This window comes from Hippopotamus amphibius, chromosome 14 (assembly GCF_030028045.1).
Source record: "Hippopotamus amphibius kiboko isolate mHipAmp2 chromosome 14, mHipAmp2.hap2, whole genome shotgun sequence".
NCBI classification, from domain to species: Eukaryota; Metazoa; Chordata; class Mammalia; order Artiodactyla; family Hippopotamidae; genus Hippopotamus; species Hippopotamus amphibius.
The window spans coordinates 75,231,671-75,257,358 of NC_080199.1; the positions used below are offsets into that span (position 1 = coordinate 75,231,671).

At 55.4% G+C, this 25,688-nt stretch overlaps 2 protein-coding genes across 2 annotated transcripts; both read left to right on the forward strand.

Moving 5' to 3' along the window:
• Positions 1-2,041: 2,041 nt before the first annotated feature.
• URAD (ureidoimidazoline (2-oxo-4-hydroxy-4-carboxy-5-) decarboxylase) lies at positions 2,042-10,316 on the forward strand. Its single transcript, XM_057707929.1, has 2 exons — positions 2,042-2,283; positions 9,584-10,316. Exons 1-2 carry the CDS (start codon positions 2,109-2,111, stop codon positions 9,928-9,930), a joined length of 522 nt encoding a protein of 173 aa, XP_057563912.1. The 5' UTR covers positions 2,042-2,108; the 3' UTR covers positions 9,931-10,316.
• Positions 10,317-18,303: 7,987 nt separating this feature from the next.
• Positions 18,304-24,668, forward strand: CDX2 (caudal type homeobox 2). Its single transcript, XM_057707727.1, has 3 exons — positions 18,304-18,980; positions 22,407-22,552; positions 23,466-24,668. Exons 1-3 carry the CDS (start codon positions 18,443-18,445, stop codon positions 23,709-23,711), a joined length of 930 nt encoding a protein of 309 aa, XP_057563710.1. The 5' UTR covers positions 18,304-18,442; the 3' UTR covers positions 23,712-24,668.
• The last annotated feature ends 1,020 nt before the right edge of the window (positions 24,669-25,688 follow it).

Sequence of the window (25,688 nt, forward strand, 5' to 3'; positions counted from 1 at the left end):
GGAGAGCCCGGGAGCGGGAGGGAGGCTGGGGGAGGCGCTGGGCAGACCTCGCCTTCTCTTGCCCACGGTCCACGCTGGAATGAACCGAGGCCAGGGCGCCCAGAGAGGGAGAAGGGGAAGAAATGGACATTGGCTGTTACCTGGGTCTGTGGGGAAACCTGCAGAGATAGGAAAGGGCTGTGTTGACTCTGGTGGCAGAAGGGAGAACAGAGAACATTCTGTGGCTGGTCCGTTGCAGAGATTGTGCACAGACAATATTATGTTAGCCGACACCTCTGCGGTGCTATGTAACAGGAGCACTTTGGTACAGTAGTTCACGTCATCTTCACAAAAATCCCATGAGGTCACTACTCTTATTATGCCCATTTTACAGACAAAGAAACTGAGGTAGAGGAAAGTTCAGTTACTTGACACGTGCCAGCTGGTAGGTGGCAGAACCTGGATCAGTGCTCTCCCAGGTCCATGCCCCCCACACCGGGCTCTTTGCCAGAAACTGCACACACACTACAGGATCCAGTGTGTTTTCACATACCTGTGTGAGGTATACGACATGCAAGTGTTAATCTTATATCTATACCTTTTTTCATATTTGAAGACATGGCCTATCGTGGTGGTGCTTCTGGCACCGGATTTACCCCCTTTGAAAAGCAAATTTCATCAACTTCTTTTCAGTCATGACTCTTTGGCCCAGGCAGTCAGGGTGAGACCTGGGCTGGGAAATGTCACAGGGTGAGGACAAAAATCTGTGGCTGCTGGTAGATTGTTACCTGCCTCTCACAGACCGTGGGGGCCAGTGTGACTAATTAATGAATGCTACTGTGATTGCCCTCTCATTAAATTTTGATTCAGATGAAAGCCAATGTGGAGTTAGTGTGACTTTTGGAAATATGTTTGCATTTTCAGTTCCACAGGGAAATAACAGCAATATCTTTATATTTTAAAATTCTGACCCCTCCGTTTCTTTGCCTTTATCTTCCACAGTACTTTTTTAATTTTATTTTTTTAATTGAAGTATAGTTGATTTACAATGTGCCAATTTCCGCTGTACAGCAAAGTGACTCGGTTATACACATATAGACGTTCCCTTTTTTAAAATATTCTTTCCTGCTGTGGTGTATCACAGGATACTGAGTAGAGTTCCCTGTGCTCTACAGTAGGACCTTGCTGTTTATCCCTCCTGTATACAATAAAACCTGCTAATCCCAAACGCCCAGTCCTCCCCTCCCCCACCCTCCTCCCCCTTGGTAACCACAAATATCTATACTCCCTATGTCTTCTTCCACGGTATTTTTGGTTTGAGTACACATAAAAGATATCAGGGTGAGAAATGTAATCTATGTGGTCATCTGGTCAACCCATTCACCCCATGGTTACCTCGTCTCCTGTGGTCTAGGTTCTCGGCACCCAGGACACAAGCAAACCAGACACACCGCCTCCAGGCTCATGGAATTCGCTGTGGCTGAGAGGTGATATGAAAACAAATGCAGTAAGCAAGGCAATTTCAGACGGGGATAGGTACATTTGGGAAGAAAATAACACATCATGGTGTCTGAGTGACAATGACAATGGGGCAGAATGATTCCTTAGACCCTGCATCTTGTTGAGTGAGCATTTATTTAGGTACTTGTTGTGTGAAGCATTTGAAATACAGAGCAAGAGTGAAACACACTCCCTGTTCGCCACAGCAGCAGCAACGAGACAGGACATCGAATTTCAAGCGGGTGGACTTGTGACCTGCCGGAGTCACCAGGGAACACTTCCCCGGGATAACACTGACATGAAGACGTGAATAGCCCCCGAAGTCTATCTGGCTTGAATGCTGAGAGTGAATATGGCCCCTGCTGGCTTAGATGGTGGGCAGAGGTTGGTGGGACACACGTAACCCTCCGCAAGATCTCTGCGCCCGGATGAGAGCTTAAGCCTGTGTTTGTTGATTGCACAAGTACTCTGAATGGCTTCTCCCAGAGGCATTTAAAACATGCCAAGCTTGTGTTGCATAAAAAACAAGCCTGTGCATTCAGCAAATATAACCCGGCGAGCAGAGACGCGCGTCTCTCACTCACCCGGAGGGGAGCCCAGGTCTGGCTGCTGCCCGTGGAACACAGGCGATGGACATTGAGAAGGTCAACTCCATGGACTTCGGAGAATTTGTGGATGTGTTTGGGAATGTCGTCGAGAGGTGTCCTCTGATCGCAGCTGCTGTTTGGTCCCAGCGCCCGTTCTCTGACTTGGAAGATTTAGAGAAGCACTTTTTTGCCTTTATCGATGGTCTTCCACAGGCAGGTAAGGCTTTGTGGTTAGACCCTGAGATTCTCTACAGAGGGAGTGCAGACGTGTGTATCAAAACAAATGGGGCGGGGGGGGGGGCGTCACGAGGCTTTCTTTTTTTTAGTTTTTAACGTTAAAAAAATTTAATACAATTTTAAAGGTTACTTTCCATGAATTATTACAAAATATTGGCCACATTTCCCTCGTACAATACATCCTCCAGCCTGTCTTACACCCAATAGTTCGTACCTCCCTCCCCCGGCCCAGACCGCCTCTCCTCCCGCCACCCCCCTTCAAGGGTAACCACTCATTTGTTCTCTAACCTGTGAATCTGCTTCTGTTTTGTTACCAAATATTTTTAGATATTTGATCCTCGTTGCTCACGACGGGTATATGTATCTAGCTTTTTGCCGTGAGGGTCAGTAAGTGCCTTCAGACTTTGTAGTCGAGAATCCAGCCCTTGCAGAGCTCAGCGGAAAGTGGAGGGCAAGAGCCTTCGTTGGCTCAGGTAACTTAATGAGGCCGTTGGCTCAGGCTGTTAAATATTAAAGCGAAGGGGTTACCAGGAAAGAGGAACAAGCAGGGTCTCCTCAGGCCTCACCGCGGCTCAGGGGCCAAAGGTCAGGCTGGCGGCCCACCCTCTGGGCCGTGTGTCCGCTTCGGGAATGTCCTGTATGCAGGAGAGGAGACAGCTCCGTATCGCACTTATCTCAGGAGCCCAGGGGAACGAGCAAACGGCTGACTTTTCACCAGCAAGGGCCGGTCTGGACCAGACGGCTGAGGAAAGTAAACGCCCTCCCATCAGCAACTCCCTGGGGGGGAGTGAGGCGGGAGAAGACAAAAACCTGCAGGACTCCTCTGGAGGAAGGGAAGGAAACTGCTGACCTTCTGTGGGTAGAGAGACAAGGAGGCACCTGTGGGTGCGGGGCGGGGAGACGGGGAGCTTTAGGGTCAGGCCAGCCCCTGGTGACTCAGAAGGACACATGGCCTCACAGGGTTCAGAGGCCAAAGTTTAGCAGCCAAGGCCGCCTCCCCGGCTGTCCTCACGGTCTCTGGAGAAGCCTGGAAGGGCTGAGGGGACCGCGAGGGGACGGGGACGGGCTGCCTTCACAGAGGGGCTTCCACAGGGATCTGGGCTGAGGCAGAAACACCGTCTCTTCTCTTCCACAATGGCCCTCACCTGTGAGCCCAGGGCTTGCACACCCGGCATGGTTTCCGATGGTCAGGGCATTCTCCCAAATAAGGAACTCATTGTAATTCATTTTAGGCACATTTAGGAAGAGGGGAGGACAGGCGGATACAATCAGGCTGACGGAACTGTGGGGGCCCTGTTGTCCCTCGCCCACTCCTCGGGGGCCCCTCCAGAGCCGACTCCCGGCTCCCCCACTGGCCTCAGACACCAGGCAACCTCTGGAGCCCGGCCAGTGTCGGAATCGCACACGGACCCGTGGAGACAATGTGGGGACTTGATGAAAGTTTGCTGAGTGCATGAAATTGTTCCTAAGAGAATTTTGAAAGATGATCGATCCAGGTATGACCCCGCCCCCACACATTTTAACTGGGGTGACTTTAGAGGCAGGTCCGTGGGACAAAATGACTGGAGGGAGTCTGGGCCACCAGGGAGTTTGTTTGCGTCTGCACTCGACACAGTTCTCAGGAGGGACGTCCCTGCTGGTGGAGCCTGCTTCTCCGCCCTAGGCTGGCGTCCACACTTGCCTCAGGCAGCTGGGAGCCCAGCCTGTCTCTAATCACCTTGCTCCGTATCTAATCACCTTCATGGCATTAGACAGGTGACGCTAGCAGCAGAAATAATAATAACAGTCACTAAAATGCATTGAACCCTTACCGTGGCTGTGTTTCAGGCACCTTTCCAAACACTTCGCATTTGTTAACTCATTTAATCCTCATAATAACCCTGTAAAACAAGGATGATCACCACTGTCCCCATTTTACAGATAAGAAAACTGAGGCACAGAGAGATTAAGAAAGTGATCAAGGACATAGCTAGAAAGTGGCAGGACAGGGATTCAAACCCTGATCGTCAACCCAACAGCTCTTAAAGGATTTTCCAGAGAATTGAAAGCAAAATTCAGAGACAGTTTCCGGGGTTTCATTTATTCATCCACTGATTTACTCAATTAACATTAATTTTAGCTTGATGTCCGAGAGGTTTGGTTTTTTTCTTTTTCTTTTCTTTCTTGCTTTTTTTTAAAATCCCTTTTCCCCTCTTGGCCGTGCTACATGGCTTGCAGGATCTTAGTTCCCCGACCAAGGATTGAACCTGAACCATGGCAGTGAAAGCGCCAAGTTCTAACCGCTAGACCACCAGGGAACTCTCTGGTTAAATAATCTAGCAAATTGGAATTCACTGCATAGTCTAGCTTTACTCCTGGAATAGCAAGCAACAAACTGGGTGTAATGGAGTCTTTGAGTCCTAAAACGAAAAGGGACTTACAGAGGTGTTCAGGATATGATGATCTAACTAGTCGAGGATTTGTTTCAGATGATCTAAGAAAACTCTCTACCATTAAAACTGAAAATCCTGTTTCTAGAGGAACCCAAGCTTGACAATGCTTTCAGGAGACACTATGATGATTACTGGCCAGTAGGTGGCAGTCCAGGACTAATATTTAGCTCCAGCTCTAATTGACAAAATACCCTTTCAAGCCAATCAATTCCTGATTTCCAAGCCAGAGAAATGGCAATAGTAATGGAAGAAGGTACACACACACACACACGCACACACACACACAGAGCCAAAGACGAACCAATTCAATACTGATCTGTGTTAAAAATCAAAGAACAATAAAATTGTCATAATAGGCTTAATCATGAATCTCTTTGCGGCATTTTAGAATTGTAATAATGCCATAATTCATTATTTAATTCTTACTTCAGAACACACTTGTTGAAAGAATCAAAGAGCTGGATACTATTAAATTCCTTAAATGCGGGCTATAAGGTGTTTAGATGGGGCTATTAAAATATGTTCATTCAGTCAAAGAACATATAACACTCCTTCCCCAGGGTGATGTGTCAGTCAGTAAACACGTACTGAGTGCCCACCATGCCTGAGGAATTGTCCGAGGCTCTGGGGATAGAGCTTGCACAAGATGTGTCTCTGCCTTCAATGAGTTGACATTCGAGTAAGAGATACAGGATTAACATAAATAAACAAGATCATTTCAATTCTAGAAACTATTAGAAGAATATTTGTAATAGGGTGGAAAATAGGTAATAAAAGAGGTCTTTCTTAGGAAGTCACATTTGAGTTTAAAACCAAAAGTTGAGAAGGGAGCCACTGAAGATCTAGAACAAGGCCACCCTAACACAAGTAACTTGAGACTTTTGGCATTTGGGGGCACAGAAAGATCAAGGTGGTTGGAGAATGGTGGAGAGTGGAGGGATAGGTGGGAAGAGGGATCAGGCAGAGGGACCGCAGTAGCAGTAAAAGTGAGAGGTGATGGTCGGGGGGGACTAGAGTTGGAGCAGGAGAGATGAAGAGATGTGGCTAGATCCTCAAGACAGAGTTTAGTTAGAGCCAGCAGGGGGTTTTGATGGATTTGTTGGGGAAAGGCAGGTCAGAAACAAAGAGAAATTAAAGATAACTCCTCCGTTTTTCATCTGAGCAACGGCTTGGGTGGCGGTCTGTTTTCTACAATGAGGAAGAGTTCAGAATTGAGAGGACAGGATGGAGAATGGGGGTTTGGTAAGTCTGAGATGCCTCGCAATTATCCAAACGACAATTGAGTGTTCAACTGGCTCATGACAAAGGAACTCAGTGGAAAGCTGTGGATTAGACTCAGTCTGGGTGTCATGAAAGAACTGATGGTATTTAAAGCTATGGGACTAGACAAGAACACCGAGGGCATCAGAGTGAATACAGAAGGGAAGAGACGTGGGTACTGAGTCCCGGGGTACTTCATTGTTAGTGATCTGGGAAAGCAAGGACCACAGGTGAGAGGAGGTAGGCAACGGTAATCTTCCAAGGAGAAAGGGCCAGCCCTGTGACATGCTCGCAAGAGAATGAGAGGGAAGAGGACTGAGCACTGGTTGCTGGGCTTGAGCACCCTGTCCATTATTTGTGACCTGTTGGGTGCAGATAGGTTGGTGGGTGGGGCTGGAAGCTTGATGGAGTGAACCTGGAAAGGAGGCGAGGACGTGGAGATTCTGAGAAGACAATTCCTTGGAGTTTTGTTGTAAGGAGGAGCCAAGAGGCAGGGAGGAACTAGAGGACAACAGGGAATCAAAGGGAAGGTTTTAATTGTGTTCATGGGGTGAGTGGTTCTAGGGCAGGTTGATGCTGATGAAGACGAGACAGTGGTGGTGGTGGGATTGAGGTTTAAAACTGTAGCCTTTGAGATGGAAGGAGGGGCTGGCTCAAAGCACACAAGTGGAGAGGTTGGTCCAGATGACCTGTTGCACCAGAAGGGAGGGCACACCAGTAGGTACAGTGTGGGGACACTGGTGGACTGCAATGGGCTTCCAGGCCAACAGCCTGCTCTTCAGTGGCCACCATCCTCTGCCCTGTTCTCCTCCTGTTGAAACAAGGAGTGTCAGCTCTGTCCCAGGAACTCTTCAAGGTGCAAAGATTCATAGTTTGTGGTCGCAGCAAATAATGCATGTCCACACCTGAGTCTCCAGACGTGGCAATGGCAAAGACAGCACTGATTCAGGTTTTAGGAAAGACTGAAGAACAGGCAGCACTGAAAAGCTGTGAAGCATGGGACACTGACTGACCAGGCTAGGCTTGGGCATTCCAGGTGGGAGGACCGCAGGACTGAGGCTCGGAGTTGGGAACTACCCAGGCGAGGTCTCCAGCCTCTACTGGTGTTTCAGGCCGAGGCTGGGAGTGCCTGGGGGATGCAGTGCTAGAGAGGAACCAGGGCCCTGCAGGCCAGTGCAGCTGCACCAGTGCCCTCCTGGGCAGGACTCAGGAGTCAGTGATTTGGGGCAATAAAGATGGAGTCGTTGGCTCAACAGGGTCAGGTTCTATTTCTCCAGAGCTACCGTTCCCTGCCCGACTCCCCATACCACCTTGTTCCTTTATCTGCTGCTGAGGGGTGTGTGTGTGTGTGTGTGTGTGTGTGTGTGTGTAAATCTTCTTTTCTAGTCTCTTTTCTTCCTCTCTTGGCTCTGCCGTTTTCTCAGCCTCTCTTCTTTCCTCTTCCTCCTCTTCTCCTGCAAACATTGGAAAACACATGCTCAATCCTGGGCAAACATTAACCCCAGCTGATGTTTTCAAGAGGGGAGACCAGCCCAGCGGAGTAAGAAGCGAGGTGCCAGGGCCAGGGAGCGGGGGACCCTGCCCCACACAGGAGAGGAGGGTCTGCTACGGGCCACCAGGGCACAGACCCCAGCCCGGCCGGGCTCTCCCACCAGTAACCGCCTCCTCCACGCCGGAGCTGGGCCTCTGCAGAGTAAGACATAGGGGGAAGGGAGAGGAGAGACGGAGGCCTGTGAGAAGGCGGGGTCTCGGGCCCTCACCTCCTCGCCTCTGGGCGGCTTTGCAAATCTCAATAAGCAAGGACCGGGCACGAGGGCCTGCGGTCCGGCCTGTGAGCCACCCAGGACTCGGCTCCCCGGGCCCCCTGCCGCCGCCCGTTTTGGGGGCCCAGGCTGGGTGGGTTTGGATCTGATTTGGGTGCAGCTCAGCCTCAGGCCTGGGAAGCGGCCCCGGCACAGCCACCTCCCAGCCCAGGGCTGGGAGCACCCAGCTAGGGAATTTATCACCTGTGTTTTCGCACCACCCGGATGCGCTGGACGCGAGAAACGGGAATCAACCACCTCACCTTTGCAGCGCCCCAGGGACAGGGCCCAGGAGAGGAGTTCTAAAATGGTGGTGTTATAGAGCTGGGATTATTGGTGACATGAGTTTCGTTTTCAATTGCCCTTAACCTTGAAGGGGCAGCCAGTGCCCCAAAGTCAGCAGTTTGGAGCCAAGGCCCCCCGGGCAGGCAGCTCCTGGCTCAGTGACCTTGGACAGGTCCCCTACCCTTCTCGGAGCCTCCCTGAACCCTCTCTTCACTGTAGGTGTTCCCCCGAGGTCTCCCCACCTCTCAGGACCCTGGTCCATGCTTAGACGGCAAAATCCCAATCAGCCTTTAATTGGGCAGGAACTATAAGATTGAAGCAGGGGAAGTTTATACCACAATTAAAGGGAGGGTTAATGATCCCCTCTTCCAGTGGAGCCCCAGGCCTGTCCCCAGCCCCAGGGTCAGACGCTTCCAGTCGCATCACAGCCCAGTTCCACCGGGTTTACTAGGACAAATACTATGGCTGCTTAGTGAACGTTTGGGAGCATTAGGCGCTGTTTGGGCAAGTGAATGTCTCTAATCCTCACCACCACTCAGCAAGTTAGGTGTCATTAGCCCATTGTACAGATCCGGCCCCCTGCTTCCCATATCTGAAATCTTGCCCAGCCCCAAGGATTCTCATGCTCTCTTTAGAGAGCTAAGCAAAAGGATTGGCCAGGGCTCAGGAAAACCCCTGCGGATTAGGACTTAAAATCCCAGGTATCACACCAGAGGTTTCCAATTTTAGGCCAACGTTAGGAGATTAGCAGACGCTGTCTTCTGAGGAAACGTTATTCTCTGAGAGCTCTTTGAGATCTACAGTCAGAGAAGGGAAATGAGCCTCGGACAGGGTGGGTGGTGAGTGGGTGCTATTTTCTTAAAAGGAGGAAGCCACTTTCATTCAAAGGGCCGTAGAATTCGGCTGGAAATGGGTTTCTTTGCAGTTAATCATCTGCAAAGCTCTTTGGATGCCTGATTCCAGAAGCCCAGAACTCACACTTAGGGTCACAAAATCCTGGGCATTTATTTGCCAAGCGCCATGGATGTTATCCCTGTGGGCCCTCCCCGCCCTTCTCCTTTGGAACTGAGCGAAACCCATTCCTTGGCTTTTGCAGGAAGTCTTCAGGCCCTTGTGTCCGGCCCTCTTCGACATCAAAGCCCCCCTGAGAGCAAAGGACTTTGAAAAGATACGGAGCGCTCGGGCTCCCTTATCGCGTCCCTGCTCCCTCCCGAGCAAGTCGTAAATTCCGAGCCTCTGAGGCCTCTCCCCGCCACTCTTCTGGCCCCAAGGTCTCAAAGGACAAACTTGTCACTTCCCGCCCCGCCCCTGGGTCCTGGCCGAGGCCGAATGCAGCGGGGATGGAGGTTCGGGACGAGCTGGAGGGGCGGGTGCAGGGGGCGCCCCGAGCCTCCGGGACCCCCCCTAGCAGCCCCTCCTCCGGTCCTGGGACCCCGCTTCCCTCGGAAGCCTTTCCCGGCGCCGCAGCGCGCTCCCGCCGCGTGTCTGTGCTTCTCCGCAGGCCAGGAGGGCGTCCTGCGCTGCCACCCGGACCTGGCGGGCTGCGAGCTGCAGCGGGGCGCGCTCAGCGCCGAGTCGCTGCGGGAACAGAGCGCCGCGGGCCTCACGAGCCTGGGCGCGGCCGAGCGGCTCCGCCTGGCGGAGCTCAACGCGCAGTACCGCGCGCGCTTCGGCTTCCCCTTCGTGCTCGCCGCGCGGCTCAGAGACCCGGAGGCGGTGCTCCGCGAGCTGGCGCGCCGGCTGCGCTGCCTGCCCGCGCAAGAGCTGCGCACCGCCCTGGGCGAGGTGAAGAAGATCGGCCGCCTGCGTCTCGCCGACCTCCTCGGGGGCCACCCCCTCGGGCCGTAGCCACCCCGCTGGCCGCGGACCCCGGACCCCCGACGCACGTCGGGACGCGCGGGCGCCGCGGGCGCGCGCGCTGCGCTTGGAACGGCGTCCACGCCCGCGCACAAAGGCCGGGGAGCCCCGAGGCAGTCGCACGGATAATGGGCCCTTTTGTCCACCTGCCCGCACGCGCACGCTTTACCAGAATATCTCTAGACAGTTTCATGCTTTGCCCCCGATTTATCCAGCTCACTGCTCCAATTCTTCGCTCCCTTTGCGGCCCGTTGACACCACCAGCCTTTGCGGATTCTAAAGCGCTTATCCAGCTCTTTTTGGCTCCTCACCCTCTCCTGCTAAACCCCAGCCTCAAAGCAAAACGGACGGATAAAGGCATCTTTTATCCCACAGCGGTTTGTCTGCTTCTTTTTTCTTCTCCCACCTTAGTTGCTGCACCCGACATTTCCATGTGAGTGGAAGCGTCTCTCTGGCTCTGGGACACGTACAGGAGCCGGAGCTGGGACAGCACAACGCCGGGGAAGCAGCGTGGGGGAGGGCGGGGTTGGTGGGCAGGAGAGAGCCCCGCGCTGGCGGCGTTGCGGAGGCGCCCGTGGGGGCGGGCAGAGGCGTCTGGGAGTGGGGGTTCTCCAAGCTGGACCGGCCTGAAGGTCAGGGACGGCGGCCTTCCGTGTCTCCCGGAGGTGGGCCCACGAGAGCTGGTTCGTTCGAACCTCACACTGCCCCCAGGAAACCATCAATCATTAAATATAATTTTTTAAATAATTGAATAATGCTCGTTGAGGAGTGCTAGACATTTCACACACACACCCTCCCCCATTGAAGATGGGACCCTAGAGCACTGATAAAGTGGGTGATGAAGGAACGTTGGTGCCCATAGAAAGCTTTCTGGCCAGAGGTGGCCAGCTCTGGGGTTCCAGAGCCCCAGCAAACTGGGCAGCTCTCTGCACTGGTGGCCAGAATGTCACTCACACAGGAGAAGCCCACCACATTCTCCCCCCTCTGTCTCTCTCTCCCAGCCATACGAACCCCAGCAAATACTCCTTAGGCTTCTGTTGGCAGAGGAGAAACAAGCCGTACCGCACCGCAGACAGGGTAAGACGTGAAGGCAGACGTGGCCCTTTTGAAGACAAGAACCTCCATCAGTGACCAGCTGGGATCTGAGGGCAACAGCAGGCAGAAAACCTTTCCATAAAAAGCAGTTCGACCGCACCCTTGGTTGGGGGCTACATTCCACAGAGAGAAGCCACTGTGGTAGCACAGGAGTTTTAATCAAGGAGCTCCACTCCCCTTTTCCATCTTACAGGTGCCGCCTGCTAGTGTGAGGGTGAAGGCCAGAAGCTGGTTGGGGCGGTAGGTGGGAGAGAAGGAGGTGAGCTGTGGTGCCCACCGTCCCCGTAGGCCAACTCCAGGGCCTCCCCTGCCATGGGCAGCTGCCCGAGCCTCCTCAGGATGTAGGAGCACCAGGTGCACATCACAAAGGACCTGGATGCAAAGGTGGGGCCCTTGGGCCTGGGGCTAGATGCCTGCCTCCCTTCAGCCAGGCTAATTTGGCGGCTTTCCTGACACACTCAAGAAACCTGCTGCTTGGTGAAGAGGGTTTTCTGGCCCAGGATACAAGCGCCAAAGCCTGGGCCTGAGACTGGGAATAGTGCACTATATTGAAGGCACCTTGCCCAACCCTGGGGTGAGTCCAGCTCTTAGATAGATGGACCCCAAAACGTAGAGTCTGAGCTCTTTATGTAAATATGCTCAAGCTAAGATAGGCAGGACTCCCCAGGGCAAGATTCCCAAAGGTTTTTAGAACGAGAGGGGATGCAATCTGGCCCGCTCTGGCACCGTCTGTGTCTCCAATTACACAGTTACATTTCAAGGGCTCAAAGCTTGTCGGTGAAATTATTTATTTCTGCAGGAGGGGATACGGGTGGGGGAAGACGCTAGATCCGCCCCTTCAAAGGAGCTGAGGGACAAGGGGGAGGAAAGGCTAGCTGCGCGGTGCCTCTTCCAAAGCCCTGAGCGCGGGACGCAGAGGTGGGCGCAGGCGGGGAAGATCCAGGGAGCTGCTGCTTTCTTCTCGGTAGAAGCAGAGAGGCCAGGCCGGTCCTCTTGCGGGCGGGCCACCCGAGGCTGCCCGAGGTCTGGCAGGGCAGTTTTCTCCTGCCACATCTTTACTCAAATAGTGACACGTCCTTGGCTTGTGCCGGCCTCGGAGATGTTTTCTGGTTTCCGCGCTCCGGTGCGCAGGAGGCGGGAGACAAACCCCGACAGCGGGGACCGCGACCGCGCGGCTTGGGGTAGGGAGAGGGCCGGGGCGCGCCCAGAGATGTCGGGGGAGGGGGCGCAGAAGTGGTGACGCGCGTTCCAGGGTGAATAATTAATACTTTTATTTACTAATTCGTTATAAAAAGCAAGATGGCAACTATAAGAAAAGTTGGAGAGCAAGGAGCTGATTTCAGTTTCCGTAACCCTTCAACCCCTCCACGCACACTGCCTTCCGAGATGGTGGGGCTGCTTCGCCGACTTTCCCTCCTTGAAATGTCCAAGGCCAGCCAGCGTGCAGAGGGCCCAGGAGAGCGCTCCCGCTGGGAATTCCCGAGCCCAGTCCCACTCACCTATGTTACCGGGAAACTGAATGGGGGCTCCTTTTCATCAGGCACGCTCTGGGATCTGTGTGTCCAAAAGATGGGCACGGACACTGGTGTGGGAAGGTAGAGAACGGGGAAAAAAGGCAGCCTAATTTCTTTGCACAGCCTTTGCTGATTTAAAATTTGACATACTTCCAGAGATCAGCCACAGAATATGGGTTCCGACTCAAAAATACAGACCAGCTCTTCTTCAGAAAGTATTTACTGTGGGACAAAAGTAGATGGATACCTTCACTGGCAACTGGGGAAAAATCTGGATGGAATCTATGGAAAACTCACCATTCAATAAACTAATAAACCGCAGTTAGCAGGTGCCTGTGAAAGGGAGAAATAAATACGACGCGGAAAGCAGTCAGAATTGTCACAACAGCTGAACCTGATTGTTCTGGAACTATCTGGTGTGTGGGGTGGGGGTGGGGAGTTTGGATTCCGGCAATGAGGCCAGTTGGTTTTCGGTTGGGGAGGCAGTGTTTCCAGGGTGGCACCAGCAGCCTTAGTAATAATTAACATCTGTACAGAGTGCTCTGGTTACAAAGAATGCACCTATAGGAGCTCATTTAATGTCAGTGACTGGAACAGCTAGCTGTGTGACCTTAGGAACCTCAGCCAACCTCTCAGGGCCTCAGAGTTCTCCTTTGTAAAACAGAAGGACTACAGACACTAAGTCCTCTGTCCCCCCTCTTGGGAGAGTAGCTTCCCAATAGGCCCAGTGACTCAAGGAGAGCTGAACCTTTATCTGAGCCCCTTCCCTCAGCCACAGAAAGGCTACTGTGTAGAGCTTCCTAGGAACATATTTCCATATGACAAGCAAAAGTCACTCTGGGCACAAGACATTGGTGAGTGAGCAAACGATAACTCCACGTCAAAGCCACGTGATAACATTTAGGTGTTGCTGGCCTGGGGGCCTAGTCCTCCCCAGCATCAAGGGTTTCCCTCTGGGGTGAGATCCCAAGTGCTCCATCTCAGGGCTTTAAATGATGCTCTGTGCTCACCACGCATCACACAGAATTAGAGTGTGTCATACAACATCCACACCGTGTCCACAGTCTGATTTTAGAAAAAAGGGGGGGGGGCGGAGAAAATGGGTAACCAACATTTATTCACATAACTTTCAGCCAGTGAGCAAAACCAGATTTCTGCACCCAAATATCAGCCCCTCTCCTGAGGCTCTTTATTTTCCTAGCTCTCCTGGCTTTGAGCGGAGAAAAAATGCATTCCTTGCCCTGGGTGAGGAAGCTTCCTGTTTTCTCCATTCTCCTGCACCCTCAGTGTTAAAACTCTAGTCCACCAATGACCTCTTACAATTTCAGGAACTTTTCCTCAGGTAGAGAGGACCAGAGACTCAGTTTGCTTGGGGGAAAACATTCTTGCCTCCGTTGGGCGGGGACACATCTGCTCCGGCCGGGGCAGCTGCGGGCAGCTGCGGCCCCTCCCTGCTGTTCAGGATGGACATGTTGGGCTCCTTTGTGACCTGATGGGGCTGAGCAGGGGATGGACTCTGGGGAGGCCCTGCAGAAAGGACACTGTGATTGATTTCCTTGCCAGAGATGCTGGCAGGTCAGGCTGTGGCAGGGCAGGGTTTGTTGAGGGTCAAACCACCCATTATAGAGCCTTCCTTTGTGTCAGGGGGTTGCCGATTGAGTGCGATGGCCCAAGAACTCCCCAACTCCAAAGTAAGTAGCGATTGAGTCGTTTTTCCACAGCAATATAGATGCCAAGCTGAATAATTTTATCAGACAGGACTCTCTCGCTTCTCACTCTTCCTTAATGATCCTGGGGATTCAGGTCAGCGCAGGGTGAAGGCTTCCTGTGCAGGCAAGGCCAGGGAGTCTGCAAGGGCTGCACTATTTGGATAATTTCCTGGATCTAAAAGGGTTTCAGAAAGTAGGTCTGCAAGCTAAGGTGGATACAGACAGCCGGCCCTATCTGGGTTACAAGGGTCACAGACGCCCCAGTTCCAGGAGCCACAAATATGGGGAAAAGCAGGGTCCCCCAAGCTGGAGCAAACACTGGGGACCTTTGAGCAGGGAGGGAGCCCTGTCAATGATCTGTGGATTCAAGGAGTGTCTCATCTGCTTGGAGGAGCAGCCCGCCCCTTCTGGTGCCTCCTGCTCCCCACCCCCCTCTGTGCCCCTGCCCTTGCCATCGGCCGGGATCCTCGAAGCCCCGACCCACTCCGAGGAATGTGGAGTGGCCTCTGCACTGTCAGTAACAAAGAGACGTCTCTTTGATAGCCCGAGTCGTGGCTGCCTCTGGAGACTTCCGGGGGCTTTATTTACCTGGAACGCTCTATTCCCACCCTCTCCTGCCCTAAATAGCCTGCTCGAGCTCTGGCTCCGTGGGGTCACAGCTTCAGACTCAGCCCAACCCCAGCCCCAAGCTTCCCAAACAAGTTTGCCTCACCCAGAGCAATTCGCTGAAGGTTCTTTTCTGGAGATGGAGGTGCTGGCTGGAACAGAGCCTGGAGCAGGCGAGGCTGGGGAGGACCATCCAAGATGGTTCTCAGCTCAGGCCAAAAGGCTCTAAGAAAGCCACCAAGCACCTTGGATCTCTGCTTGGGGCCCTATTGCAGGTGGCACCTGCATCCTCCCAGGGCCACACACCTGCACCCAGAGACAGGAGGACCTGCCTCCCCTCCCCCCGTTCTGAGCAGGTATCCAGAGGATAGGCACCTGACAAAAAGCTGTCAGAGGCTAAGCCATCCAGATGAAAAGACATCCAAGCTCCCTTCTCATCAGCCACCTTCCACCTCTCTCTGACTGCTCCCGACACCCTGCCCCTGCAGGAACTCTCTTGGCTGAGGGCCACCCAGATGTGAGGGGACATTTCCACTCTGAGGAGCTGTCCAAGGACATCATTTTTAGCTCCTTTCCTCTCACCCACAGCCCAGGGCCCAGGACCATGGGGGGGGGGACCGTGCTTCTGCCCTGGGGACCCACTTTTCCATGAAGGAAACCCATCAGGGTCCTTTCTCCAGCCCTCATGGGAGCATGGACCTCACTGAGATCTGGCCAGCTCCAGGGCCTGGCGTGACCCCTGGGGCCCAACCCACCCTGGCCGCTCCCAAAGCATTTGGGCAGGCAGGCCAGGGCCCTTTCTCCAGGGCAGAGCACAGAGACACAGCTGGAAAACCGGGACAATTAGCCAGCGGCCGGCGGCTGCGCCATAAAAGCGCAGGCAGGAAGCGGCCACCGCAGGGCCGAGGGGACGGCTGTCCCCAATAAAGCGATTGTTCCAAAGAATGCCCACATTCCGAAGACACAGGCTCCAGCCTGGGCCCCGGCTGCCAGAGCTGGAGGCTTGGGGGGGGGGGGGTGGGGGGCGGAAAGAGGGATTGTGTCTCCCAGGAAGAGGAGGAAGATGTTTGCTAGATCAAAAGTCTGCAGTGCCCACCACTTAACCTCCCACATCCCCGCCCCATCAGGACTGCAGACGCCCACGCCCCTTGTGTGCCCCCTCCCCATTCAGTGATTTGGATTCTGTATTGGGGTTTGCAATTTGTTTCCTCTTTTATTTCTCAAGAGGTCCTATGACACCCAGCTGTCCGGGCCAGGCCCAGGAGGTCCCCAAGGACGATCTGCCCCAGTCTCCACCCGTCGGATGCCCAGTTCGCGCCCCACTCCACCCTCAGCCAATTTTAATCTTCTTCCTTAGGAAACACAAAGGACGGGATGGACCGGCCAGCAGGAGATCCGCGGCCCTGATCCTGCTTGGGCCAGGCTTCTCTGCGCTCTGCGGCGGCATGGGTGTCATCTGCAAAATGGGGACGATGAGGACACCCGCTTTATTCCCAATCCAGGGAGATGTGAGGATCCAGGAAGATGAAGGACACTGGAAGGAGCCCCAGAGATGACGGAGAGGAAGTGACACATGCCAGAGAGTGTTCGCTGGTGAGAACCGACAGGGGCAGATCAGCAGGAGAGTGGCTGCGCCCCGCTGGTTCCCAGAACACTCAAAGCCACCCGGCCGGCCAGCCCAGCCTGCCGCCCCGGCCGCTGCGATCCTCACATCTGAGTCTGGCAGCTCTGTCTGGGCTCGGAGAGAAGGCAGGCAGACAGTGACCGCAGGCCCACTCCCCGCAGTCACTAAACCGAGATGGACGCCTGCGGGAGTGAATCTGGTCGCCCTGTGCTCCTGTCCTCTCATCCGTCGTGGCAGGTCCTGAGGCAGGCCGTGCAGTACAGGTCCCCACAGTCACTACTTCCAGCCCCGGCCCCTGGGACACAGTGCTTCAAAACCCAAGGAGGATCCTCTCTCAATCCTTCCCCACGGGTGGCGGGGGGGGGGCTTTTTAGGAGCAATCTTTAGTAATGGCCTGGGGTTCCCTTCCCATCTCCTGGAGAGGAAAAACAGTTTCCTCTGGAGAAATGCCTTACTTTGCAAATGAGAAAGTGTTTGTAAGCTATAAGTATGATGTATGACATAAACACCTAGGTACGTATAGCAGAAACTCTAGACTCCCCTTTCCTTGATTTTTAATCACGTATTTAAGTTGATAAACATATAACTGTAACTTGCTTAATTTTCACAAACAAACACACCAGTATCCTCCTCAAGAAACAGCACGTCACCAGATCTCCAGCAAGCCCTCCTGCTCCCTCCACTAAGCTGACTTCTATCAATCCTTTCGTGGTTTGCAGTTGACTTTTGAATCTTGAGTGTAAATGCTTTTTTAAAAATGTGATTGCTTTAGTGACTTCCCTGGCGGTCCAGTGGTTGAGACTTCACCTTCCAGTGGTGAAGTGGGGGGTGTGGGTTTGAACCTTGGTGGAGGAGCTGGGATCCCACGTGCCTCACGGCCAAGGGACCAGGACATAGAACAGAAGCGTTATTGCAGTAAGTTTAATAAAAACTTTAAAAATGGTCCACATAAAAAAAAATCTTACAAAAATGTTTAATTGCTTTAATTTAACTTGAATCCCAAATGTGAGATGAACTCGAGATGCATCCTGCAGCTGGGGTCTTAATTTATCTCGTGTGGAGGGCCAGCGGTTTCCTTGGGGAAGAAAATAAATGATCAGCGGTGACAGTTGTTTGGGGCGCACGATCGTTCTGGCCAGGGGCGCAGAGCGGAAAGGAACCGGCCCATCTCGCCTAGCTCGACTCGTCACCTCCAGGGTTGGCCAGAAACACTGTCGTCAGAGCAATGGCTTCTCTTTTCTTTTCTCTTTGGGACGGAAGGAGCTTCTTGACCACCCCACCCCCCCACCCCTTCCCAGCAAATGCATAAACACGACTCCTTGGTTTCTAAACCCAGATTCCCACCAAGACAGCTCTTCCCCCCTCTCCTTTGCAAGTCTCTTGATTTCATTCTTTGAACCTGTGATTGGAGGTTAAAGTGCACCAGGTTGGAAGGAGGAAACTCTCCACAATAAAGGTTTGAATATTTAGCTGTGATGGGTCGCTGCTCTCTCGCGAGCTCCCCCCTCCCCTTATCTTTTAAAATGCAAATCGTGTTTCGGGGGGTTGTGCGCCGGGTGCGCGCTGCGCCTCGACGTCTCCAGCCATTGGTGTCTGTGTCATTACTAATAGAGTCTTGTAAACACTCGTTAATCACGTAAGGCCGCCGGCCTGGGGCTCCGCACGCCAGCCTGTGGCGGGTCTTCCCCGCCTCTGCAGCCTAGCGGGAAGGAGGTGGGAGGAAAGAAGGAAGAAAGGGAGGGAGGGAGGGAGGGAGGGAGGGAGGAGGCAGGCCAGAGGGAGGGACCGCCTCAGAGGCAGAAGCGCGGCGAGGAGCCGGCGGAGCACCGCGGGCCGGGGCGCAGCCACCCGCCGCTCCTGCGCCCCCCTCGCCCCTTCCTCAGCGCGGCCCCCGGCAGCCCCCAGCGTCCGTCCCCGGGCAGCATGGTGAGGTTTGCCGTCGGGCCCTCGCCACCATGTACGTGAGCTACCTCCTGGACAAGGACGTGAGCATGTATCCCAGCTCCGTGCGCCACTCCGGCGGCCTCAACCTGGCCCCGCAGAACTTCGTCAGCCCCCCGCAGTACCCGGACTACGGCGGCTACCATGTGGCGGCCGCGGCCGCCGCCGCCGCGAACTTGGACAGCGCGCAGTCCCCGGGGCCGTCCTGGCCGGCCGCGTACGGCGCCCCGCTCCGCGAGGACTGGAACGGCTACGCGCCGGGGGGCGCGGCGGCCGCCAACGCCGTGGCGCACGGCCTCAACGGGGGCTCCCCGGCCGCCGCCATGGGCTACGGCAGCCCCGCCGACTACCACCCGCACCACCACCCGCACCACCACGCGCACCACCCGGCCGCCGCGCCCTCCTGCGCCTCGGGCTTGCTGCAGACGCTCAACCCCGGCGCCCCCGGGCCCGCCGCCCCCGCCGCCGCCGAGCAGCTGTCCCCCGGCGGCCAGCGGCGGAACCTGTGCGAGTGGATGCGGAAGCCCGCGCAGCCGTCGCTCGGCAGCCAAGGTAAGCGCCGCGGCGCCCTGGCGGCGGGCGCCCGGGGAGGGCGCGGCCTCGGCCGCCGGCTGCGGACCGGCGTCCCGGGCGGTCGGGGGACTCAGCGCCGGGGGTGCGGGGGGGGGGGCGGGGCAGGGAGACAACGTCGGGGGGCTTCTCTGGCCCCTGCGCCTGGGCTGGCGGGGGTCTGGAGTGAATCTCGTGGGCTCTCGAGCCCGTAGGGCGGACAGGCTTCCTCTCTCCGCCCGTCCCTCATTCATCACGTCCGGAGACTCCCGGGGGAGACTCGCGGCAGTGTCGGCGGAGCGCGGCTGCACGGGAGCGGGGATCGCCCTCCACACTGGCTGCCACTCGCGCTCGCTCGGTGCGCGGCTTCCCTGGCGCTCCCCCGGGCCGGGCCCGAGGCCGTCTGTGTACGCCGTCCGGGCCACTCGGGAAGAGTGGTGGCCTGGGGGCCGGGAGGGCGGCGAGGCCGCGCGTGGGACCAGCTTTGGCCATTCGGACCAACTCTAGGTATCGCAGCTCCAGCGCGTAGGGAGACCGGGCAAAGCTGCTGAAGCTGGAAAGACGGTGTTGGCCCCAGGAGCTAAGTCGGGAACTGGGGGGGCGCCCGGGTCATTGAACCTTTGATCTGCAAAGGGGTTATTTCAATCAAAAGCCGAAGGGCTGGGACAAGATGCCCTGGGAGTTCCCTCGTGTCTGCAGAAGGAGAAGGGGAGGAGGTCGTGGTGTGGATTCAGCCTCTGCTCCAGGCAGGGATCATTTCTCCGGAACCCTCCTTTCCAGGGTCGTGTGTGTGTGTGTGTGTGTGTGTGTGTGTGTGTGTGTGTGTGTGTGTGTGTGTGTGTGTGTGTGTGTGTGCGCGCGCGCGCAGAGATCCTAGGTTGGCTGGACTGTGTGGGCTCCTGGGTCCGGGTCTGCCCGCTCTGGTGTCGGAATGTGTGTCACGGTGGTAAGGAAGTTCAATAGGTGTGGTGGGAGAGTCCTGTTGGCTCCCCTTTCACTCCGGGAAGTCTTTCCCAGCCCTCTGCACTTCCGCTTTTTCCTCTTTCCTCCTTTCTGGCCCAGCCCAGCCCGCATGCAGGTTACGGCCACTTTGCAGACGTTTATAGCCAATTACAGCCGTATAAATCAGAGCAGCCGTTGGGGGCTGTCTCTGGGCATCGGTTTTTGCGTCACCGGGCACATGCCGGGACCGACCAGGTGGGAAATGCGGCTGCCCGGAGAGAAGGCCTCAGGGCCGACCTGGAACCTCGGCTCCGTCCCTTCCCGGAGAGGAGGCGCCCTCGCCTGTACAGAGCGCGCTCCCAAGGAAGGCCCTTTGCTACAGAGCCTGCCTGGGGCGCAGCTGGCGGGGCCGGGGCCGCCTAAGGGAGACCCTTGGCGCGTCCCGGGAGAGTGGCTGCGGAGCAGGGGCCGGGCGGGGGGGAGAGGGAGGGGAGCCGCGGGAGCCCAGGCCGCGGGGTCAGCAGATGAGGGGCCGCTGTGAAGTCCCGCGCCGAGGTGGCAAGGCCGCAGTCGGCGCCGGGCGCCCTTGTGATGTTAATGTGGGGAGGCCGGGGCCTGCGGGCCGGAGCCCGACTCCTCTGCGGAGCGTCATCTGTCAAGGGGCGAGCGGGGGTGGTACTCGGCCCGGCCCGCTTTGATATACACCTTCGCGGCCCTGCCATTGTCTCTTTTAGGGCCCGGAAAGAGGGTGGTGACTTTCGCAGTCAATAATGAATTCTGACAAGTCCCTCTCATCTCTTCCCTCCTCCAGCCCCCTCCTGGGTTCCCAGGGGGTGCGGGGCACCTCCAAGGCCCTTGGGGTGCGGGCCGCAGGGCGCACGGGAGTCCCGGTCACCCGGTCCCTCCGGGATACTGAAAGGGCAGCCCCCGAGCCAGAGCCGCTTCTGAGTACCCCAAGGCGAGTACGGCTACCGGAGAGTTCGGGTGGGAGAGCTTTGCGCGCGGCTCTCCAGCCCCGGAGCTGTCTCCTTTGTGGCTCCAACCAGGCTCCGGTGCCAGCCCCGCCTTACACTCTCTGCGTGACCTCGTCTGATTCTCAGTTTCCTCATCTGTACGAAGGGGCCCCTAGCGCTGGCAGCTCGAGTGGCTTGGAGGTGGCAGCGCGGGCTCCCGGGACGTGTCAGTTGCCTTTACTCTCTTCGCGGGCGCAGGGTCGGGGCCGCTGCGCGCATTCAAATGCGCCTGCCCGCCGTGTTGTTGTGAATGCGCCTGGCGGGGAGGGGGATGAAAGCCGGGCCGCCATTTGCTCAGTAGTGGTAATTCAAACAGAATGCGCTTGTTATTAAGGCATTGAAAGGGCTTTTCTTTGATAAGATCGCCTTGTCCTGCATTGTTTGCGGCTGTGTTCTCCTTTCAGCGGCTCTGGGGAGCTCCCTCTGATCCGGCCTGTATCTTCCCAGGGCGCTTTTGTTGTGGTTTGCAAAGGGTTTTACCTGAACAAAGTCGGCCTGCGGGGCATAAAACACCTCCGAGCAACTCCCAGACCCTTTAGATCTTCCTGTAGCGCCGGGCACAGGGCGATTGAACCTGTTCTGCTGGGAGAAGACCCCGACCTGGGGCCGAGCGAGAGAGAAGAGCTCCTCAGCGGGGCTCTGCCGGGGGCTGACCCGGGACAGACCTGGTGCAGACGCCAGGCTCCGGCCTGCTCCGACTGTGTCTCACTATTTGTCAAGGCCCTTCAGTAAAACAATCAATCCAAGGTTTAATATGTTGACTCAATCCAATGAGCATAGATCACTGGTCAGGATAGCTCTGGTAGGGTTTGCAGCAGAAATAAACGCAGGATTAAAAATGAAAGAGTGCCAAATGCCAAACCAGGCTCGGCCAGTTATAGAGTGACCCCAGCCAGAGGCATTATCTGCCTGCCAGACCCCAGCTCAGAATTCCACTCCATGGGGGGGGGGGGGTTCTGGTGACTTGAGGGAACCAGACAGCTGCTGCACTCCCCTTTCCACTTCTACTAAAACAGAAAGTAACACACCACCACCACCATCACATACCCACCATCCCAGCTGTTTTTAGGGTGGGCTTCTGTCTCCGGTAGGCCTGAAAATCTGAATGTTCCCAGTACTCTCGTGACTCTGCCCTGCCCTCTTTCCCTCTGGGCCTCGCCCGCTCAGGTCCTGTATTTGGTTTCCAAAGCCAGCGGTGGGATTCTGCTATCTACTGCTTATATGAATGTTTCGTTTTTCTTAGTTTTCAAAAACCACTCAATCCCACGACTAGTTTAGTTCTCCGGGGTAGCCCCACACCCTCCCCCCAGGACCGTCTGGGGGGTCTGGTCAAACTCAGCAGGAACCAGCCAAACCTCGGCCTCCCAGGGCGGTGGAGGAAGAGAACTGGCTCTTGGGTTAGAAAGGTTTGTCATTACCCATGACTGATGGGCTGCCTCACCGTTCTCAGCACTAACTCTGCCTTCCCGCGCAGTGAAAACCAGGACGAAAGACAAATACCGAGTCGTGTACACGGACCACCAGCGTTTGGAGCTGGAGAAGGAGTTTCACTATAGTCGCTACATCACCATCCGGAGGAAAGCCGAGCTGGCCGCCACGCTGGGGCTCTCCGAGAGGCAGGTGGGAACCCTCCAGGGCCTGGTTACTACCCAGGGGTGTCCAGTGGGGAGGGTTAGGTACCAGGCCCCAAGATCCATCTAGTTCTGTGGGGAGATTAAAGCAAGAGGATGGAGAGCATTTTCCTTCTAGATGCTTTTTTAAAAGGCTTCTTCTACCTCTAGTTGTCTTTTTTTTTTTTTTTTAATATTGTTGATTTTTTTTTTTTTCTGTTTTGGGGAACCTGGGAGGTACAAGAAAAAACTGAGTATAGTTGAACCCAGAACTCTATTTGGGTCAATAAAGACTTACTTTCTTTGTACCCAGCACTGTACTGAGGAAAAAATTAATATAAGGCCCCAATGTGCTGCCCATTAAAAACTAGAGGGGTGGGGCTTTGCTCCTGACTGCTCTATATGGTCTAGGAAAAAAACCAAAACAAACAAACAAACAGCAGGTCAAATTCACAGCCAGGAAAAACCCCACAGTAAAATTCATTCTCAGCCCCAAGGTGAGGACTAATACATTTCAGTTCAGCTTTGAGAGGCCAAAGGTTGTCATTTTGAAGTACATCCAGCCCTAGCCTCCTCTTGCTTGGTGTGGAAAGGGCCTGGCAGTTTCTGTTTTCCTGGGTTCTGAGACCCTGAACTTTTCTAGTAAAGTTGTAGATAAAGGTTGCTTTGGAAGGAAACCTGGGGAACAAGGAGGGAGGGAGGCTCTTCTCTCTTGAGGCTGAGCTGGGCTTGGGAACCGCTCCAGCACTGGGCTCTTATGGGAGGTCCCAGGAAAAGCTGTGTGACACCCTGGGGTCCTTCAGGTCCCGAGGGCACTTCTTTGGCTGGAGAAGGGGACATGGGCGCTAGTGCCGAATCCTGCCCCTTTTTTCCTGGGAATCCTCTTCACCACCTTCTGTTTTTCTCCACCTTTTCGTTTCCAGGTTAAAATTTGGTTTCAGAACCGCAGAGCGAAGGAGAGGAAGATTAACAAGAAGAAGCTGCAGCAGCAGCAGCCCCCCCAGCCCCAGCCCCCCCAGCCCCAGCCCCCCCAGCCGCAGCCGGGTCCCCTGAGAAGCGTCCCCGAGCCCCTGAGTCCCGTGTCTTCCCTGCAAGGCTCGGTGCCAGGCTCTGTCCCCGGCGTTCTGGGGCCAGCTGGGGGGGTGTTAAGCCCCACGGTCACCCAGTGACCCACAGTGGCCTGCAGTAGCAGAGCCATTCCAGGCGGAGCCATGAGGAGCGTGGACTCTGCTCGAATCCTCAGGAAAGACCCCTCCCCTCCCACCCACACATATTCACCAACAGGACTTCGCCCTCAGAGGAAAAATGAGGGCCTGGGGTAAAGACAAGTGCGATTGGAGGCCTCAAGGAAGACATTCTCCCAGGTTTGGACATTTTCTGGGTTGACTCTTTCTGCCAGCAAGGAGATGAGAAATGACCACCAGGGCTTCCTTTAGGACTCGCAGGAACATTGCCTGGACTGGCTAAGTAGACCAGCCTTTCAGCCCCCTCCTCCTCAGCTCTCTGCCTCCCGAATCTGCAGGATGCATCTCTGGTTGGAGCTGAGGGGGGAGAGGGACTCAGGGGACCGCCAGGGATGGAGTCAAGATGACTGCTGTCTCCTCGCTGCCCTCCAAGGACCCGCTGGCCCCTCTTGCCTCAAGGGCAGGCAAGATTTAAACTGCAGAAGCCAGAGGCAGCTAAGATGGAAACCTGGACCCACCGAAGAGTACAGAACCCCCAGGTCTTTGTCTTTCTTCTCTTCCCTTCCCAGACCAGGAAAGGCTTGGCTGGTGTATTCGTGGTGTATGGTGTGAGGGGGTGGTTACTGGACTCCAGGCCTGATGAGGGGGCCCGGGACAGGGCCTTGTTTAGAAAGCCTGTCACCAGAGCTTCTCTGGGCTGAATGTATGTCAGTGCTATAAATGCCAGAGCCAACCTGGACTTCCTGTGATTTTCACAATCTTGGGGCTGATGAAAAAGGGGAGTTTTTGTTGCTGATGCTGCTGTTTGGGTTGTTGGTCTGTGTAACATCCCAGCCAGCATTTTAAAAGCCTGGATCCATGGGGAGAGAAGCGATATGGTGAAGGGAAGTGGGGGGGTATTTGAACACAGTTTGAATTTTTTTTTTTTCTAAAAAGAAAAAAAGAGATAAAGGAGCTTACCAGATTTCAGATTCTGTATTTATTGCCTTCAAATTTCGTCTGGAATTATTATTATTTTTAAAGACATGAAATATCTTCTCTACTTGCAAGCTAGAATTAGGAAAATCAGGGAGAGGGGTGGAGAAGGTTATCTGGACAACCTCATTTTACCCCAGAGCGTCAGAAGCCCGAGGGAGCAGGTTCTGAGACCTACCCTGCCCCCAAGCCGGAGCCCAGCCTTGGATTGTGGAATGTGTGGTTCTCCTGGGGGTGCCTGTGGGCAAAATGCACAGCTGAGCGCTCAGCTGCTTCTCAGCTGGGGGAATGATGGGGAGAGGGGGTGAGAGAGTCCCCGTCACCGTGTCCCATGCAATCCACCCGGGGGCGATCGCGCACACTCCCTTCGTCCCTGAGTCCCTTCTCCCCAGGATGCCCCACGATCCAGCTAAACACAAGCACTGAAGTAAAACTACTCGATTTTCTATTTCCCCAAGGCAACGTTTCCACGAACGTAGTTGCCTGTGCACCGCTTTGCGCGAGCCCTTTCTAACCACCCCTTGCCTTGTCCCCAGTGGTTTCCTTCCCGCACCCCTCCCCCCCACGTCCCCCCCAAGACAAGAATTCGAGACCCGGCAAAAGAAGATCCCCTTTAGTGATGGTTGCATGTTATCTGGCTGATCCGCTGGGGACCGGGCTGCTGCCCTTGAGGTCTCTGGGCCTGGAAGCCGCCGACCCGCGCGCTCTCGGCGGGGCCTGGGGAGAAGGGCTTTGCCCTCCGTCGCGCTCTTTCCCACTGGCGGCGTCGAGCCCTAATCAGCGCCTCCACCGAGGGAGGAGGTGCCCCGAGGGCTGGGCAGGACGGGCCGAGCTGCGAGACAGAAATACCCCCTGCAGCCTCTCCCCGATTCCGCGGCCCTTCAGGGTGGCGCCTTCCCCGCCGGGATTGGGAAAGGGGCTGCGGGGCTGGGCCCGCGGCGCACGAGCTTGGGGGCTGGAGCGAGCGTGACCGGCCCGCCTCTCCAC